Below are 21,830 nucleotides of genomic sequence, written 5' to 3' on the forward strand. Positions count from 1 at the left end.
GTATTAAAATAACAACATTTCATCAAAATCGGTTTAGTGGTTTAAGCTTTAAAGTTATAGACATTCTTACTAAATCCCACACCAGTTTCGTTGGTGGCCAGTGGCCAGTTTAATTGAAACGGCCTGTAACGCAGGAGTAATTTTATAGTGTCCAAATGTGTGCGCAGTACGCAATAGCACTCTCTATACCTACTTTCATAACCCAGTGGGACGGGAAACCGACACGACTAGCGAGTGGCGACAGATTAGGCGCAGGACCGACTTTTTATATGCCTGACGCACGTATCATATTACTTGTCTGTCAATCAGGTGATCAGCCTTCATTGTCCTAAACAAACTTGGAAACAGCATATTTCCAACGCGGGAATCGAACCCACGACCAAGAGCCATGCTCTAAACCACTAGACCACGAAGGCGTAAATAACTTTAAACTAAGTACCTACATCAAATAGACGCACGGATACATTTTCTCATTAAACAGGTTGCCTAAGCTGAACATTATCAGATTTAGACCTAAATGGGCCTAAATAAAGCATTAGTATAATCCTTATTGGATTCTGTAATTTCCCAATAAAATTGATAAAAGCGTTAAAACCGATAAAGAAGGAGCCATTAGGATTTGGCATTCCGCTATACAACTGCGCAATATTAATATTCATTAATTCAGTTCGGAAGATTAAAGGAGTACTTACTTAAAATATTAAGGACTCTTTTACTGGAGATAGACGAAATAACTGTCCGTGACCCAATTTCCTTGTTTTACATTTCCGGATTAAACTACTATCATCAAATCGTATTTCTCAGTTCTCTATGTTTAATAAGCAAACGGAGGCACTTCATGTAGAAACAAAAAACCTGTACTTATGTGTAAAAATAATAATTAATTAATCCTTTTTTTAGAAACAATGCATTACGTTTATTTCTTAAGCAATAAGTACCTTTAAATTGTGCCTGATGAAAAACTCAAAGCAGATAATATGTTACTACCGCGCGCGTTGTGAAGATTCAAATACGGCCCGCATCGAGCGCAGTCACGAACGTGCTGCGTCTTGTCTTACCTAAATAAATTGAAAATGACGTCGTGCGTGTATCGAAAATGTACCAATTATGACTCGAAAGTAAACAAAACACATGGAATCTCTTACCACATGTCTTGATTGCAATAAATACCTCGATTATTTACATTTTCAATTATTTTTTCGAACAATCTGGAAAAAATTGCATTTTCGTCATAGCTCAGGCGAAGAAAGAGACAGCGATACGATTCGTCGTTTAAAAATAGAACTGTCTCTTTTATGTACTTAAATGGTTTTTCGTATCTTTTGTTTCACTTGTCTGTCAAATTTGTCAATGTTTACAATTTTGAATTTGAAAATTGTTCGGAAGAGATTTAAGCCGGAAAATAGTATGGACGTAACATATCTGTATAAGTAGAATATCATTGTTTAATGTACTGTACAACAAAGACTTCTATGCTATGGCCTTTGAGTAAGAAAAAATCTTCTAAAAACAATGCGCTAATCTTTTTTAATTTCGAAAAGAATTAAATTTAAAAACAGAACATCAATTTGAAATTATTTGCGTCACGTTCAAATTTGAGTTACTGCCTGCAAAGTTCGGGTGGAAACGATAACTTACCTGGTTACTGGCTCTCTACTGATATAAGTTTGCGGCTCTCGGAGCTGGCTTCAATTCTCTTCATTACACCACTTGAGTCGTTTACTTCAGTTTAACTCGAATTTATAGGCATTTGCTCTGCGAATATTGCTCTCACTGTGGAATATTTGGCTCAATAGACATTGTTGCCTTGACAACGCAAAACAAACAACGGTCTTTGCTTCTGTTGCATAGTCGAAAGCCTTTGGTAATTGGTATTGATTATTTTAATATTATTATTATTATAAACATAGGGCAGTTCCATGTAAAAGTCTACCATAAACTAAAAAAATAAATACTTACCTGATTTTGGTATTAAAAATACTTAATAGTCACAACATTATGGTACTATTAAGATTTTATAGAAGCAACAATTTCTAAGCATTACTTTTCTAGCAAAGCTGCCATTTATGAGATGATGTCGTGAGATCGGCTGAGTGTGGTTTTGTGTGATGAAGTTCTGACTTAGTTTTCACGTTATGTATTTTAAATTCTTGTCACATTTTGTTACACACTGATTGTCCAAACAACTAAATACCGATATAGCTTTTGAGATTCGAGAAAATTCATTTTTATAAAGATATAATAGGCTTGTAAGATCACAGTGCCGATTTGTAGTGTCGGTCACATAAAAATCATTACTTTTGTCTATAACTACAGCAAAATTACTTTTACATCAACAAAATTAGAAACTTTCCTACGTGACGGCGTTACTCAAAAGATACCGGCATTAAAAATTTGTCATCTTTTTTTATAACACCTAAACTCTAAAAAATATTTTTGTAGTGTCGGTCACATTATAGAGTCGATCATGCCCAAAAGTAGCGTTTTGTTTGTTATTTTTGCTAGTAGATAGCGAAAACAGCTACAGAAAGCTGAGAGAGAAGCAGAAAGCTAAATTATTATTTTAAGAACCTGCCAAACCACCTCAAAGTCAAATTAAATCCAAAATTTTGCGATGTCTGGAAATGGGAAGCAATTGTCACAAAAATCTGGCAGTAGGATATGAGATTATAACAGATATCGCAAGAAAATAAGATAAAATTATTGATTTTTAAACTTTATTGAACTTAAGATAGACCTGCAGAACTGGAAACCTTCTAAAGTAATAGCGACCGAAACTCCATAGTGTCTGATCGTTCTTACCTCTATAGGGCTCATATAATGGAAAATTTTTAACTTAAAAAAATGACGAAAGTCTGCCTATCGCTGTCTTTTGGGTTATTATGTAATATTTTTTGAGAAGATTGCATGTTGAGTTATTTTTTGATTAATTATTAGTGATTTCGTTTTTGTGACGTTTAAGTTCAAAAAAAACATTTTAATGAATTAACTAATTACTGATTAGCTTTTATATACTTTTAAAGTTCGTACTGTACGTGCTGAGATACATAAATTTTAAAGTTTAATGCAAAACTACCGACTTTTACCTACACAAAGTGAGTTTAGTGTCAGTCACGTTTTGGGCTACAGCCCAAAACGACACTACAGTGTCGATCACAATTTCTTTTGCTAATAAATAGTTTTTTAATAACTTACAGGTTATAGGTAATCATTTTATAATAGTTTGTTTCATGCACTTTCGATAAAAATACAAAGTAGAGTTATTTAGCACACAGAGAGGAAGATTATTGGTGTTTACAAACACTCTCGGAAACGACTTCCTTTTGCATGTAGTGTCGGTCACGTTTATGATTGACTAAATAAATGCTATTTGAAAACAACAGTGTATACCATTTTTTCTACATAAGTTAACTTGTTTTATCTGCTACAAAGCCATCTTAACATTGATACTAACAACATGATAGTAACCATAATATATGACAAAATAAAACGCAAGTCGTATCAAATGTAGAGTCAGTCACATATGGAATTGCCCCATACACAAATAAAAATAAAAAAAATATCCACAGCCGAACATATTATAACCTCCTTTTTGGAAGTCGGTCAAAAAGTGACTTACTTACGTACTTACTTATATTTTACTTTGCTTTTCACTTGGCATAAATTATGAAAAATATTTCTTAAATTATGTCAAGTGAATCTAAGAAAAAAGGGATGACACTACGATGTTGCCACTTTTTAATTTCATGACTTTTTTGACAGACTGTACGTAAAACCAGAGACCAGACATACTTTTTTCCTTTGTCTATGGTAAAACTATTTATTTAAAATTTTAATAGCGACTAAACATTGCAGATCACCCTGACCGTGTAAAAGTAGAATTTGGTTTGAACATTGATCACCAGATGTTCTCTATCCTAAATTCCAAACTACAATTAGGTATTAGATAACTTAAAGTAAAAATCGACGAACACCTAAGTACTTACCAACCTATCAGGTATGGAGTTCCACAGGGTAGTGTCTTGGGCCCGAGTCTCTTCCTGGTGTATTTAAATAATCTTTGCAATTACAAACCCTTTTGCGGTAAAGTTTATTCATATGCAGATGACACTGCTTTAGTTTTTACGGGAGAGACTTGGGCAGAAGCACAACGAAGTGCTGAATCTGGACTTAGGCAAAATATTTCATGGCTTCACAAAAATTTATTGACCATAAACTTAAAAAAAACAAATATTTAACTTTCTCCAAAACAAAAAAAACACAACCTAAGCCCACATTCAACATTAGGGCACACACCTGTGGACCAGAACAAAGAGCCAGTGTTGGTCAGTTGCAAGGCAATAGACCTTGCAACTTCCTAACATTGTTAGGCAGTTGCCTAACATAACGAAGAAACTACGTTGCCTACGGTGGTAGGCAACGTAGTTTCTTCGTTCGACTTTCAAAAAGTGTATCATGATACCCATTTTGAATAAAAAGATATTTTATTATTTTATTTATTGGATAGAGTTGGTGATATCAAATATCTGGGAGTCCAGTTAGACGATGCCCTGTCCTGGAAATCTCACATAAGCCTACTTTCAACACGTATACGAAAATTAATATGGTTATTCAAAAATCTACGTGATATTCTAAAGCCTCAACTATTAAAAACTGTGTATTACGCTCTAGCACAATCTATTCTAGGTTACTGTATCACAGCATGGGGAGGCGCATGCAAATCCATAATGATTAAAGCTGAACGAGCACAAAGATCCTTACTTACTCGTAAAGTTATGTTTAAAAAGCCATTCAGATACCCTACTAATAATCTTTACCAGGACTCTCAAGTGCTATCAGTCAGACGTCTGTATATTCTCCATGCTATACTTCACAAACACTCCGAGCTTATTTTTGACCCTCATACACAGCTTAAACGTAGATCAGATAAGGTCTGCATTGTTGTAAAACATCACTCTGTTTTCTTCACTCGACTTCTGCCCTTCCTCGCACCACATATGTATAATAAAATAAATAAGAGATTAAATATTTACGATAAAACAATATATAAATGTAAATCAATTGTGCAAAACTGGCTACTAAACCTTAATTATAATGAAACTGAATTACTTCTATCAACTGTATCGTAAAGTACACACACACACACACACATATACACACACATACACACACACATACACACACACACACACACACACACACACACACACACACACACACACACACACACACACACACACACACACACACACACACACACACACACACACACACACACACACACACACACACACACACACACACACACACACACACACACACACACACACTTTAGACAACCAAGATTAGATAAATATTAATGTTAAGTCCCTCTCATATCCGCGGGTGAGACCTGGAGACCTGAAACACAGGGTATCCTAGCTTAGGCTCCAGTTCACACTCTAATTTAATATGTTAAATACCTACTATGTTAAGTTGTGTGAAAAAATAAATTTTTATTTTATTATTATTATTTGCCGTGTTTTATACAGCCTTAACTATTTTGCGTCACACAAACTACTTACGAGTATATTATATATCTCAAATAACTCTAGTAAAGTAATTCTCAAAAGTATGTGGATGGAAAATTCCAAAGCAGAAACTTTGGCTTAGGAACTTTGTTTGAGACTAGTTTAGAGGTAAACATTAGGGAATGCAAATCTCGCGAGATTGGGGCTCAAGCGACATCCCGCGAGTTTATGAATACAATACCGCGAGATCTCGCCAATTTCGAGATCTCGCGAGATTAGCAGTTTGGTGGGTTTTTTCTGCAAATTATCACAATATTTGAATAAATTACGAAAAAGTTAATAAGTATTTTAAGTATCATAATATTACCATTCATATTTTTCACGATTTTTTTCAATAATTGAATTTTATGCATCAAACATTGTTTGACGTATCTGTCTATAATTTTTAAGTAGTAAACTTTGACACAATGACCACACAACTACTTGGTGTGTTGGTTGGCTGGTTGTGTGGTCGGTGCTTCGACATAAGTACCTCCACTTTCTATCAAATACATAGATCTACTATCTATCAAATAACAAATGAAAGAAACAACCAGTCTTCTCTTCTAATGTGCGGTTGCTTATAATTTTGGACGTGGTGGTAATATCGTGGAAGTCCGCGGTAAAACGATAACATGACACGGAATCCGTTCCGTATGGAACAGTACAATGTATGGAAATATATGAAGACGTTTTTAAATTTCCGTAGACGATAACTTTTTGACGAGTGAGTGAGTTTACCGGAGGCTCAATCCCCTACCCTATCCCTTTTCCTGCCCTCCCCTATTCCCTTCCCTTCCCATCCCTACCCTCCCCTATTACCCTATTCCCTCTCAAAAGGCCGGCAACGCACCTGCAGCTCTTCTGATGCTGCGAGTGTCCATGGGCGACGGAAGTTGCTTTGCATCAGGTGACCCGTTTGCTCGTTTGCCCCCTTATTTAAAAAAAAAAACATTGAATGTACCCAACGTTTTTTCGTGGAAGCCGGCGTCCACGATAACGTGACGTCCAGTATTATAAAAGCGCACACTATCAAACACAAATCTTTTAGTAATAAAACAGTTCTTTTGTAACTAGCAAAACAACGAGGAGTCAAAATTCAGGACCTAGTTGAAAATCACAGTGCACAGTTGCTTAGGCCAGCTCCTCTTTGTTTTTACTCCGTGATCGGAACTCCGTCCGTGTCAGTCCGCGCTTCGAATAAGACGTTTTTATGCTCAAGTTCAATCTCGTCAAACTCGCGAGATCTCGCCTTTTTTTCGTCCGAGATCAATCTCGCTAAAAAAGGCCGAGATCTCCCGAGAACGAGATTGCATTCCCTAGTTAACATACTAAAAATCCTGACCCCTCAGAGGGAAAGAGGGGAAAAAGAAGGTCCCATTATTTGTTTTTTTGACTACCTACTTTTCGAAAACGGTGCTTCGTACGAAATTTTGTTGTATCTCCAATCATTGCCATCTCTTCTGAAGAAAATTTGTATGCCAATAATATATCTTTATTTTGTTTTATAAAACTTAAAATTTCAATCAAATAAGAAAAAAAAACATATCCGTAACTAATACAGTAAAATTAATAATAAATACTTAAGTACGTAATTAATAATAATTAAATAAATTTGACGACCTCTGTGGCTCAGTGGTGAGCGCGTTGGTAGCTCAAGCCGGGGGTCGCGGGTTCGAATCCCGCCGACGGAACAAAAAGTTTTCAATGTTGCTGGGTCTGGATGTGTATTAAATATGTGTTTGATATAATAAAAATCTTAAATATATGTATAGTATAAAAGTATTACTTAAATAATATATTTCCGTTCAAGTCCTTTAGGTACTTAGCACGGGGCCAGACTGACGTGGTGTGAAGCGTCCATAGATAGATTAGATAGATAATCCTAATCTATACTTATCACAGAATAGATGAAAAACAAAAAATTGGACCTTCCTTTCCCTTCCTTTCTTCAAGCTCACCTCAGAGGGGTCAGGACCTTTAGTATGTTTCTCCTATTAGGTACTAGTTTAAGCAAAGTTCTTAAGTCAAAGTTTCTGCTTTCGACTTTTTCATCCACAATTTGTCGATTACTATACTGTTAAATAAGATTATGAATCATAATCTTATTTAATAGTCTAGTATTTATGATACCTTAAATACTTAATACTTAACTATAAGAGTAAAATAATTCCTTTAACCTTAATTATTATTTATTGAAAGAAAGTCGTTTATTTATAAAACAAACCGTTAGCAATTGTTATTTAAATAAATATTTTTGATAATAATAATTATTATATTAGAAATGATTTCTTACTACGAAATCTCGAGCACCCTGTTTCTTTTATAATATATAAAATATATTAATCATACGCCTTCTATAAAATTATTATTTGCTTAAATTATTTGCTGTTATCATATTCTTTATAACTACAATAAACAAGCAAACACCTCTCTATCAAAGCAACACAGACACCAAACACAGTCTTAAAATCACTTAAAACAATTTTTTTTTAACAAAATTTGAGTATTTATCATTAAAAATATTGGTGTTAATCTTCTAATCAAGGTAATTTTGTGAATTATGAGTAATTATAAATTAATTAAGTTATTTAAATTTTTAATTATGATATTATAATAAAACGGCTGTCACTGATAACGTGTCAGTTTTGTTATCATTATCAGTGGATGCTTCATTCATCAACACTCTTTTTATCAATGACACTATTCATTTCGTTTCGTTCTATTTTAACACATATCACTGGAGTTATTTGCTCTTCGCACTTCGTTTGCTTATCGCAAGCATTTTGGGGGGTTTCAACGTCCTTAGCGGGACTTATTATTTGGTAAATTTCTTCTGGTGTGAGATCTTTTGTTTCGGGAACTGATAGTACTGCGAATATCGCGTAGGCCAGCGTCATTGCTGCTCCAAGTCCAAGCGCTGCTGTAAGACCCCCGACTGCAACAGCGCCGGGGAAGATCGCTGATTCAAAGGTATTCCCGGCGCTAGCAAATGCGGTCGCCAGCATCAGTGCGCACCCACGGAACTGGAAAAGGGATAGACATTTTTTATACATACTTAATAAAAGAAAAAAAAATCCGTAATGCAAGAAGAAAGCAAAATATTAAGCTCGATTGAATCTTCAATGGAACTTAATATTTTCTTTTACTAATTTATCAAGACATGTAAGATTAGAGAAAGTGAAAATAGCAAGGCATGTTAAATTTCTATCAAATAATTAGTTGAATACCGGAAATAAAAAGGGTGTAAGTGCCAAAATTTTCGAAACGTATTTTTAGCAGAAAATAGAAATGTATGCCATCGCCAATAACCTAAAATAAGCATTAAGTGACTAGCTTAGTTTTTTGGTTGGTATTTACATCTTTTAAGAAAGGCGGAGGAGGGGGACGCATAGTACATTGTTATATAAAAGGGTTTAAGTCCCTGCCAGCATGCCGCCAGTGTTATGAAAATGGTGGACATAGCACCTGTTGTTGTTACCGGTTCGGAAAGAAAAAGACGTTATGAAGCTATTTTAAATAAAATAGTATATTTTTTATATATTAAATAAAATATTATTATAATAAAATAATAATATTTTATTGCTTTCATTATTTTTACTTGGTATTTCAATATGTTGACTCAAAAATTTGGTACCTTTGTTGTTTTTAGTTATTTACTTACTTATATAATATCACATCACTAGTATTTGTGTGTCTAAAACTTAAAATGTACAAAGTGCCAATTTACCGAAACAAACATTGGAACTTAGATCTTTATTTAAAACATCATGAATGGCACTTAGAGCCTTATTTAAGTTAGTTAGAATTGGACTTAGGGTTTTCTATATAAGTATTGTCAATTAAACTGTAATTTTGTTGTAGTAATTGATAAGTAATAAATGGTAAACAAAAAACTTTTTGAAAAAAAGCTTTTATTTAAATACTTAGTCTAAAAAGAAGAAAATAAACTCCTTAAAAATTTTAACTATTAAGTTATAATCCTATAATATATTATACAATTTGCATGATAATAAAAGCTTGTCGCGCGATTTGTAAATACACTAGTACAAATTTTTATATTTAACTATATAACTGAGTAAATTGATATTATATTTTTATTTTAATAGAATATTTAGATTGTTAAGTCTCGCGACAAGCTTTTATTATCATGCAAATTGTATAATATATTGTTACGTGCTAGGGTTCAAGGATTTGGAGAGAAAGACCTGGTGACTCTCTTGAAGACTTTATTAACACTGCACTAAACACTAGGTCCAATCACTAAGCATTATCACTGTCCTAGGTCGTAGCCAAGTCGCAGGTTTCACTGGTTCACTCACTATTGATCACTTGTTGTAGCCTCGAAGATCGCTCAGATCGAACTGAACTGCCGCGCCGTCTACCTGCGGCTTTTTATATGGCGAGACGAATTCCAGAAAGTTCCCGATACACGTAAACAAGTAAACACGTGTCGGAACTTTCTAGGAGGCTAATTACGAATTCGGCAGCCTGGGCTTCCAAAAAAAACCAAAAATTATTTAAGAAATTTATTAAAACTAACTTATATTTAATTTACAATAATTGTTCCGCGATCGATCCTAGACCGGAATGGAATGACAATTTTTTGATGTAATAAGAATAACTACGAAAACGCGGTTATGCTGAAACTGCTGATGTGTTTCCTCGAAGACGATGGCGTTGACCGGGCACGTGTGGCTTCATCAGCATTCTCCTTTAGGGGTCCGTGCGTAATTCCTCCACCCCCAGAGCAGCAACTATTTGAGGACTTTGAGCGAGAAAGTTGCTGGCAGAGATTCTTGATTCTTTACAGGAACTGCGTAGACTGGTTGATCAGCTTGGCTGGTTGGAGTGACACCCTCGTTTAGACCACTGTCCTTTTGTCGACGCAAGTGGCGACGTCGGATGATAAGAATAAGGGAAATTGTAACTATACCAAGTACTAACGTGTATAAGGGCAACGTTGTATGGTACAGTGAAGAAGATACTTGATTTAGATGGACAGGGCTCTGTAGAATTACTTGGTCTTCCAGGTTATGTAGAGTCTTCAGGTCGAAAGAATTGAGGGTCATATGGGGAATATCTTTGTCTGCAACTGCAAGGTTGTCTCGAACTTCGGCGATCTTCAGGGGTTGTCCTTTGATCTCGTCGTTATTGTTAATGATGTTGAACGAATCTGTCCGCAGGGAACATCCGCGGGGTATCGTAGCCAGGAAGCTGCCGGATATCGTTTTGTACTCCTTTCGTTCGCATTGTAGTTGAATCTTAGTCGGCCTTGGGAAAATTATGGTATAATGTTGATCATCAAGCTGCTCCATAGCTTCTCTCGTTAAGGTGACTTTCGTGGGGCTGCATGACTTGTCCAGAGACTGATTGATGATGATGTTCTGTATACAGTCAGGGCTCTCTCGGGGTTGATAGTTTACCATTTCTTCACAGAGAAGGTAATCATTTATCTTCGGACATTCTGCCTCTATGTACATGAAAAATTTCCCATCGGTTGCTATGTAAGGATGTGGAGGGATAAATGTTTGTTGGAGTTTATTCGGGACAATGGACAGACGGAAGAAATCATAGTCATTGAGAGCTACTACACGAAATTTAAAAACTATAACTATTCGCTTATCCAGAAAATAACTACCAGGTTTAATAATATCATAATAGTCTCTTAAATCAGATTCTAAGATTTCATTATTGCTATAAATTTTCTTAAGTCTACCTATCATACTTTCTAAATTATCTATACTTAACATGCTATGATGAGTGCTCGATTCACGGATAAAACCTAAAATATTCTCTAATCTAATTAATTCTAAATATATGTCGTCGGTATTCTCAGTAATAATTGCTAGCAACTGTGCAAATTTTGCAAACTTTACTTCTGAACTGTATTTATCTAAAATCAACTCTAAAGTTTGATTAATTTTCTTCTGATTATCTACTAGGTTATCTATTATCATATCATACTGATTCATCCAGGCTTTATTGATACTAATTTGGTTATTATATTCTGAAACTAAGTTATTTTCGTTTTTCTCTAATAAATCTATTACGTTATTATACCTTTCGGCATCTGAATGATCCAAATTACCAGTTATACTTTTTATTATTGATCCTAAACCATTAATTATTCCTCTACGTATTCTATTAGGTTCGAAAGTTTTTAATTGCGAATTTACCTTTGTTAATTTAGAATATAAATAATCAATTTGAATTTCAAATATAGGTAAGGATATGTTATCTAGCTTAGTCTTAAAATAATCTAATTGACTATATACAGAGTCAATACGTTCTTCTAACTCAGTAAGTTCTACATATTGAATGAATGAATGATAATGGCTGATGAACTTTGCTCTACCGAGCCTGAATGGTAAGAGTCCAGGTCCGCTGTCAAGTTGTTCAAGTCTTATGTCTGCTGCCATGGTCAGGTGTAGTATCATCAACAGTCGAATCCTGTAACAAATTCTTAGTCTTAGGAGCACGCTTAAGGCGAGCTTTCGCAACAGGTCCTTTTTTCTTAGATGTGTAAATGTGAATGGGTAAGTCAGCTAAAACATTGTCATGTGTATATCGGGGTGCTAGTTTTTGTCGGTTGGCCATGGGGTTTTTGATAAAAACCTGCTGGTCTGGGACATATTCTATTTCTGGTTCACGATTTTTATTTCTGTTATTCGTTAAATTAGTACGGTCACGGGTAGTAAAGTCATTAATCATTTCGTAAACTGTCTTCATTTGGTCTCGATGAGTCAAAACGTATTGCTGCATTAGATGTTCGGTCAGATTGATGTCTAGTGGATCCCTAGGATCAAAATGTCCTCTAATAATGTCATGGGGTCTACATTTTGTGAAACTATGAACAGAACTATTATATGCTAATATTGCGTAGGGCATCTGGTTAACGGTCGGTTCGTCTTTCTGCTTCAATTTTAATATTCGAAGATGTTCTAAAAGTGTGGAGTGGAAACGTTCTATGATGCCATTGTCATTGGGTGAGTGGGGTAGGGTTCTATGGTGAATAATTTTATGCAATCTTACAAATTCGGAAAATAATTGATTGGTGAATTCGGTCCCATTGTCAGTCACAATTGTCAAGGGAAGTCCATGGTGTGTACAGTATGTAAGTAGTCCCTGTAGTATACTGACTGCCGTTCCGTCACGTAAATGGTAAGCTTGTCCGTATTTAGAGAAAGAGTCAACAAACGTTAAGTATTTTTCATTCTGTGCTGTGAATAGGTCTAAGTGTACTATTTCAAATGGTTTCGTGGCTGGTGGTACGATGTTGAGCTGGGGTTTAACAGGATTTCTATCATATTTGCATTGTCCACAGATAGTACATTCGTTGATATACTTCGTTATTTCTTCGCGCATTTTTGGCCAATAGTATTTGCGAGATAAAGCCAAATAGCACTCATTTATACCTCTATGATTGGTCTTTCCTTCGTGATAGTGTCTTATGATATCCTGTTGTCGCAAATACTCTTTTACGTCTTCCAGCTCCGTTTTTGCTAAAACAAGATGCATGGAGGATGACTTAAACTTACTTTGTAGTATCGGTATGATAGAGTACATACCTAGGGGAGGTGTAATTTTAAGGGCTGTCTTAATCTTGGGGTTAACATACTCTTTTATAGCGTCTACTACATCCTGCTCTAAATTTGACTCGGATACTTGAATATGTGTACGTGTGTGTGTGTCGAATGGCTTAGTAACAGTCGGTCGTCGCTTTATGTCACCTACTATCGTGAGACAGACCTGCCTATGAAATTTATTAAGTGGTTCGTCAGTAATTAGGATCTCGAGTATAGGGTTTTCAGCTGATGTATGTACTGTAACGGTGGTTGAACCTTCAGAGGGTTCAGGTCTTATAGAAAGGTCAATTCCGCATTCTGTGAGAAGGGACTCTATTTCCTCGTTATTAATTTGAACTCTAGATAGGGCGTCGGCATTGGTGTTACACTTGCCTTTCTTATATACTATAGTGTAGTCATATTCGCTGAGTTTGAGTCGCCATCTAGTTAGTCTCGAGTTGGGTTCTTTAATGTTCATGATCCATTGAAGGGGCTTATGGTCAGTAACTATTTTAAACTTTCGTCCGAATAGATAGGGTCTAAAGTACTTTGTAGCCCACACAATAGCTAAAAGCTCCTTCTCAATGGTACTATAGTTTGTCTCGCTAGTGCTTAAAGTTCTAGATGCAAAGCTGACGGGTTTGTCGGCTCCGATCGGGCCCTGAGAAAGTACGGCACCTATAGCAACGTTCGATGCGTCAGTGGTAAGTATAAAGTCTTTTGTAAAGTCAGGGTACTGTAGTATTGGGTCATTAGTCAATAAGGTCTTACATTTTTCGAAACATTCAACATATTCTGAATTTAAAACTATCTTATTTGTCTTTTTTAAGCATTTTGTCATGGGTTTAGTTACTCGTGCAAAGTCAGGTATAAATTTTCTATAATATCCTATTAGGCCTAAAAATTGTTTTATTTCCTTAGTCGTTTTTGGCAATGGATAATTTTCGATTGCTTTGATTTTATCGGGGTTAGGTTTTATTCCCTCGTTAGTAATTATATGACCTAAGTATGCAGTTTCTAATTTTAAGATTTCGGACTTGTCCATCTGTATTTTAAAATTTGAGTCGCGTAATCTACGAAAAACTTTTTCCAGGTTCACCATGTGCTCCTGGAGTGACGTACTAAACACTATTATGTCATCTAAGTAGACTAGGCAGATTACGTTTTGCAGACCTCTCAGAATATTATCCATGACACGTTGAAAAGTTGATGGGGATTTTTTTAATCCCATTGGCATACGCAGGAACTCATAGTGTCCATGCTCTACATTAAATGCTGTTTTAGCTATATCGTCAGGGTTCATTTCAACTTGATAAAACCCAGACGCCAAGTCCAAGGTGGTGAAATATTGGCATCTACCTAATTTATCCAAAACGTCAGTGATGTTGGGGATAGGGTATTTATCATCGATGGTCTTGTCGTTAAGTTTCCTAAAATCAACTACTAGTCTCCATTTTTTTCTACCTGAGGCATCGGCCTTTTTTGGAACTACCCAAATAGGTGAACTCCAGGCAGAGTCGGATGGTCGTATTATACCTTGTTCTAACATTTTCGCTATTTGATCCCTAACTTCTTGTCGATGTATAAATGGATAGCGATAGCTTTTAGTATATACTGGTATTTCGTCATGGGTCTTTATAGAATGTTTAATTTTATTAGTAAATGTCAAAGGTTCTCCTTCTATGTCAAATATGTCAGCGTAATTTTTACACAAAGTCTCTAAATTAGTTTTTTCTTCAGGGTTCAAATGGTCGGTCCTAAGTCGGTCTAAAACATTCTTAACTCGAGTCGGGTCCTGAACAGGTTCAGTACATTCAATATTACATACGTCAATTTGCGTCGGTGAATCAAACGAAATTACGGAATCAGTGTCTGTCAAATTTTTTATCTCAACTATTGCTGTTTTGTCAGTAACTGTCGTGATACATTCGTGAATAATAAAATTACATAAAAATTGTTCTGGTATATAGACTTCACCGTCGTCGTGGTCAATTGGGATATTAACAAGTTTTGATGAATTTGCAGGGATATTTTCTTGTCTTATATTATCTCTCCTACATTGATATCTCAAAAGTGGTAATTTAGCGCTGTCCGTTATTAAAATATTATCTTTTAAATCAATTTTGCAATTTTCTAATAAATCTAATCCAATTAATCCATCAAAGTAATTATGAAATTTATATATAAAAAGTTTTAAATTTTTATCCTGATTAAATTCTGGAAAAGAAGGAATTTTAATAGAGTGTTCGTGTATGCTGGTAACGCGAGAATTTGTAACTTCAAAAGGATCGAATATTTTTGGCAAATGTGGGAAAAATTTATAAACAGCTTCGGGGCTTATAAATGATTGGTTAGCCCCGGTATCTATAAGAAATTTAAGAGGAGGATTGTGAATCTGTATATACGGCAATTCTTTTTTTGAATGTAAATTTAATTCTATTCGGGTGCGGTACGACCCTTGTGTTTCTGAAAATCCTGTTTTTTGCTAGACTGGGCTGAATTATCTACGTGCTGAGTCGGGCTAGAATTTGTAGGTATGTTATGGTCTATATACGATATTGGTGAATTTTCAGAATACTGATAACTATATTGTTCAAGTGCAAGTTGTTCGTCATAGTCATTACAGTCATTATAGTCATTATAGTCATAGTCATATTCCTGTTGGTCATAGTAATTATAGTCAGGGTAGTAGTCAGAAAATTCATTGTAATTCATTTCCCTACTCTTAAAGTAGTTAGATGGTGGTGGATTCCCAAATTTTTGCCAATCATGGCCAGGGATTCTAGGTGGCATGGGCTTAGTGACAAAATGACTCACTCCACTCATAGGTTTAGGCCCAGAGTTATTATTAGGTGAAAAATTATTTTTATGAGGTATTCTAAATCCATGATTATAATTCGGTAAGGGAGCTCTAAACATTTGCTGCGTTCTACTCGGTTGGAACGGATGTCGCTGCGGCATATTATGATGATGCTGAAAAGCCGGTGTGAATGCAGGTTTCTGCCAACTAGGTCCTGGTAACGCTCGCGGTACATTATTAATATTAACTGGAGGTAATTTAATCTGTGCTTGTGAAGGTGGTAATGATGATGATGAAGGACGAGGATTATTTCTTTGCTGCAAGTACATTACATTTAATTCGTCCTGGACAAATTCCAACGCCTTTTCTATCGTCTCGGGTCTCATACATCTTATGCGAGAGCCGAGAGGATCTTTCAACCCCCGGACGTACGCTTGTAATGTTAATTTTCTATATAATGTTCGCTTAGCCTCCACGGTGGTAGCTAAGGTTTCATGTAAGGACACGTACGTCATTATGGTACTGAAAAGGTTTTGGCACCTGTCGTAAAATTCCTGCGGGCTTTCGTTACCCTGTGTAGCAAGAGCCAAGTCGTTATAGAGGGCGGTTTCATCCCTCTGGTCGGCAAAATTATTAATTAAGGTGTTTCTTATGCCTAACCAATTTTCTGGTATCCCGTTTGAATTAATTGTCCGAGCCGCAGGGCCGGTAATCTTATTTAAAATACCGTTGATAACGCACAAATTAGATAACTCGTATTCTGGACCATCCTTTACACACTGAATAACTATCTGATCACAAATCCTGATGAATCTAGTAAGTATGTTCGGATTCCCGTCGAATTCGGGAACCGGGCGAAGAGCCTTATAAATCGTATCCGGATCCATTGTAATACCGTAGCCTAAAATGCTACTATTTAAATCTAAATTACTACTACTTGAATTTATTAATATTAAATCTTGATCAAAATTTTCTTGAAAGCGATTTGAGCTCTCGGAATAAAAAAATAAATCTAATTTTAAACTATCGTCGTCACTATAATCTAGTAGAGAGCGATTCGAGCTTTCTCCTAAATTACGATTTAAATCTAATATGCTATCCCTACGTACCTGCCTTGAGGAGGCGGTCCTATCACTATTTTTAGTGGGACGGAAAATTTTGGACGTGGAAAGCAACACTTATGAGAAAAAGATCAGTGTACTCACATACTCGTCGACTTCTCTGGCTTTTTCTGAAGCTGCACTGTAGTTTGAGTGCGCCCCGGCTGCTTACTCCTGAGGTTCGATGCTTCGGTGAATGCTGGACAGCAAGAGCTAGAACGACCGCGCGCGGTGTCGAATCTAGACCCCGGAAATCTTCTTAAATGCGATCGCGATAGCCCCGAAAGTATCCGTAGACTGCGCCAATTACGAATTCGGCAGCCTGGGCTTCCAAAAAAAACCAAAAATTATTTAAGAAATTTATTAAAACTAACTTATATTTAATTTACAATAATTGTTCCGCGATCGATCCTAGACCGGAATGGAATGACAATTTTTTGATGTAATAAGAATAACTACGAAAACGCGGTTATGCTGAAACTGCTGATGTGTTTCCTCGAAGACGATGGCGTTGACCGGGCACGTGTGGCTGCATCAGCATTCTCCTTTAGGGGTCCGTGCGTAATTGGCTCGAGCATGTACCACAATAAACATAAACAACTAAACCCGTAAACACGTAAACAAAATAAACCGGTAAACACGTAAACAAGACACTTCTAGAAAGTTCGAGCACAGTCTATTCGAGTATGTACTAGCGCACCTAACGCCATCTAGTATTGAGTAGGGGATTTATGTTGCCTGTGTTCCCTCGGTGAGTTTTGCTGGTTTGTCGCTAGATGGCACTACGTGTCCGTATACCATGTACCGTAACAATATTGAGGATTATAAATTAATAGTTAACATTTTTATAGAGTTTATTTTCTTCTTTTTAGACTAAGTATTTAAATAAAAGCTTTTTTTCAAAAGTTTTTGTTTACAATTTATTTTTTGTTTTTTAGTTATCTCTGGCTAGATTACTGCATGACTAAAAAGTTCAATTTCATTTAAGAAAAGGGACCGGATTCAACCGAGTATTTTATGAAACCCGGCAGTCACGTCATTTCACGTGACTTCACGTCACGTGACGTCTCGTAAGGTCACGACACGTACCCGATGTGACGTGATGTGACGTGACGTACGTCACATCACGTCACATCGGGTCACGTCACGACAAGGCACGACATGACATGACTTGAATATTATTTTTCAATTTACTCTCAATGAGCCCTTTTATTTGATACCCATATTGCAGAAGTGCTTTAAAATAACTATTCCCCTATCTCGGCTAAGCTGCCATACTGGATATAGAATGCCATTACATTTGTTTCCGAGTTACTCTCAGTAAGTCCTTTCATTTAATACCCATATTGCGGAAGTGCATTAAAAATAACTATCCCCGTATCTTGGATGAGCAGCCATATTGGATGTAGAATGACGTTACATTCGTAATCGAGTTACTTTCAATGAACCCTTTCATTTGATACCCATATTGCAGAAGTGCATTAGAAATAACTATTCCCCTATCTTGGATGAGCCGCCATGTTGGATGTAGAATGAAATTACATTCGTTTTTGAGTTACTCTCAAAATGCCCTTTCATTTAATATCCATATTGTAGAACTGCATAGAAAATAATTATTTCGCCATCTTGGATGGTCGGCCATATTGGATTTAGAGTAATGTCACATACCATATCGTGCATGGTCATCTAAACTAAACGCGTATGTAAAATTTCAGCTTAATCGGTTAAATATATCTACCTTAAAATTGAGTTCCAAAATTCCACCGTAACATACATACTTACATACATACAGAGCAACTAGCAAGTTAAATAAAAGCTTTTAAAATACTTTGTTTTTTCTACACGAAGAGATTTTATCGTAATATAAGTATTTCCCTTAAAAAAATAACAAAATTGATTACGAAGATGAGCTACTATTTTGATCAACAATTCGTCCACATTTTGTTTTTGGCACTTACACCGTTTTTTATTTCCGGTATTCAGTTTATGACATTAGTTTAAGTTTACGATAGCAAAAGAGATATAGACATTATTATAACATAGAGGCTAGACATTATTATAACATAGAACTAGATAATTACTTTTTAGTGACAAATGTGTGAAAACCACTATTAACTTTTTGTCGTATCTGATCTCAGTCAACCAATTTTTTAATTAGTTCCATACCCGTGTTATAATTTCGACTACATCCTACCTCATAGTCAAACATGTCAGCCAGCAAGGAGTACGGCGCTGGTTGGAGTCCAGCCGCGTCTGCCGCCACCGCTGCTGCCAGTCCCACCGCAGCGAACGTGGGACTTCCGAAGTAAACCAACACTGCACTCGCGGCTAAAGCGATACCCGTGAGTGTTGCACACCAGACGAGCAGGGGCTAAAAAGTTACCAGACCACCGTTATTATACTGACTTGCCTCCATAAAGTTAATTATATTTCTTCGCTTCATTCTTCGATATATAATTAACCAGTAGTACCTTTGTATATCTGCTTGGCATACGCGTTTTTTTTTTAAGATTTATGTAGGTAAGTTGAAAAATTACACGCTCGCCCGATCACACGGCGTTCCAACGTGCCTCAATATTTTCGATATTTTCCTTAGCCATCATTTTATCGACGAACAAAGTTTCGCTGAATCAGTTATATTATAATATTATGTATAATCACCATGATCCCAGTGTGTTATCATTTGAATCACAAACCATAGAGATTTCTTACGTTTCGTTTCTACTGACTATTATTATTATTGAATTCTTTCTTGAATATAATGATTACTATTCATAATGAATATTGTTTTTCGTAAAAAAAAAAATCTTTCTTTCGTTACTCTGAAAATCTACTGGTTAATTATATATCGAAGAATGAAGCGAAGAAATATAATAAATGATCAAACGAACTTACCAAGTGAAGTTCGATCATTATTATATGAGTCGCTTCATTCGAAGATATAATACCCAGTCTGCACGAAACTATGTTTGCTGCAGTACCCAAAGAAAGAAAGAAAGATTTTTGCATTACTTCTCTCTAAACATAATGAGGCACGTTGGAACGCCGTGTGATCAGGCGAGCGTGTAATTTTTCAACTTACCTACATAAATCTTTAAAAAAAAACGCGTATGCCAAGCAGATATACAAAGGTACTACTGGTTAAGATATATATCTTCGAATGAAGCGACTCATATAATAATGATCGAACTTCACTTGGTAAGTTCGTTTGATCATTTATAATATACCTAGCGGAATAGAGCAACAGTCTCGAGCTGTCAAACGAAACCGTAATTGGTTTCATCTGTGTGTAAAAATATGTGTACGTATATACTTACACAATCATGATTGAACATGATTTCTATGAGACTAAATAGTCAACTTGCGGCACTTGCCGACTGGACGTCAAAAAAAGAGTGCTGCTGTCATGTATCACACGTCTTTTTTTCCACGCAGTGTTACTGATAGTGACATCTCTCTTGCTCAGGCCTTTGTTTCTCTATTCCGCTAGGTAGGTATATTATTAACTTTATGCTTGCCTCATATGTCTTTTCTTTTACAATTAATTATGTCGAAGGAGAAAAATGTGATAATATTTTACAAACGACTTACAAGCATTAAGACTTTGGTAAGTATTTTGTTGAACTCCTATCCAGTTAAACAAACATCCTAAACAAATACTCTCTAAAATCTAAATAAATATTTTGACATTTGTAGAAGTAAATATTATTGAATTCTTATTTGCTATCGAATTATGAATATTAAAAGCCCATAGCAAATTCATATCGCATTTTAATTTTTAAAATGAGTTTTGCTTTAGACGTGCCCTAATATCTTCGATTTGCTCAATCATGGTTTTTAATTTACTTAAATAATACTAATCAAATTACCCTCCTTCCAACCCGTTCGACTAGATAGAGTGCGATAGCAGCGAACACTAGCTGCACCACACCAAGCACGACCGCATGACGCGAAGGCGACACGAGAGACTCCGAGGGTGCGATGACAGATATTCCATCTGACAAGGCTTCTGGAACCTTCTCTACCGGCACATCCCCTGCCAGGATGAACACTCTCTCAGCGTACTGCATAATGGAGAGTATGCCACACATCTCTTGACCGACCACTGCTATGGTCCCAATTATGAATGCTTTTCGGCGCCTCCTGTCCTTTACTGAAAAGGTGTTATTTATACGTTAAAGGGCATTGAGTAACTTTGTATGGACCTGTGGCGTCATTTTTTTTCCAGCGGCCAGGGATTAAACCAATACTATTTTGTAGCACTACATTAGAGAAACATATATTAGTAATAAAAATTGTTCTAAGTAATATCGGAGCTGAGCTACGATTATTTTAGTATATTTATTTTTGCGCCTTATGTTCACAAAATCAATAGTAATTAACGTTAATTTATGGAGCTATCTTTATCAAACAGGCGTAAAAAGGGTATATTAATCTGTTGGATATATATTTCTCACTAGCTATTGCCCTCGACTTCGTCCGCGTCATATCTATACTAATATTATAATTGGGAAGAGTTTGTTTGTTTGTTTGAACGCGCTAATCTCAGGAACTACTGGTCCAATTTGAAAAATTATTTAACTGTTGGATAGCCCATTTATCGAGGAAGGCTATAGGCTATATTTTATCACGTTAAGTATAATAGGAGCGAAGAAATAGAGGAAAATGTGGAAAAACGGGGGGAAATTATTTGAAAGGGCATATTTGAACGCGCTAATCTCAGGAAGTACTGGTCTGATTTGAAAAATTCTTACAGTGTTAGATATCCCATTGATCGAGGTAGGCTATAGGCTATATTTTATCATGCTAAGAC

The 21,830-nt window shown here is 35.9% G+C and overlaps 1 protein-coding gene across 1 annotated transcript in view; it reads right to left on the reverse strand.

The window, feature by feature from the left end:
* LOC121731599 (probable metabolite transport protein CsbC) overlaps positions 1 to 21,830 on the reverse strand; it is a 50,584-nt gene that overhangs the window by 6,353 nt on the left and 22,401 nt on the right. The window contains exons 7-9 of the mRNA XM_042121107.1: positions 20,887 to 21,170; positions 19,212 to 19,388; positions 8,223 to 8,575 (exon numbers count right to left, since the gene is read on the reverse strand). Coding sequence (XP_041977041.1) covers positions 8,223 to 8,575; positions 19,212 to 19,388; positions 20,887 to 21,170 — 814 coding nt within the window. The remainder of the gene's footprint in view (positions 1 to 8,222; positions 8,576 to 19,211; positions 19,389 to 20,886; positions 21,171 to 21,830) is intronic.

The sequence above is a fragment of the Aricia agestis genome, chromosome 1 (genome assembly GCF_905147365.1).
Source record: "Aricia agestis chromosome 1, ilAriAges1.1, whole genome shotgun sequence".
Taxonomy (NCBI): Eukaryota; Metazoa; Arthropoda; class Insecta; order Lepidoptera; family Lycaenidae; genus Aricia; species Aricia agestis.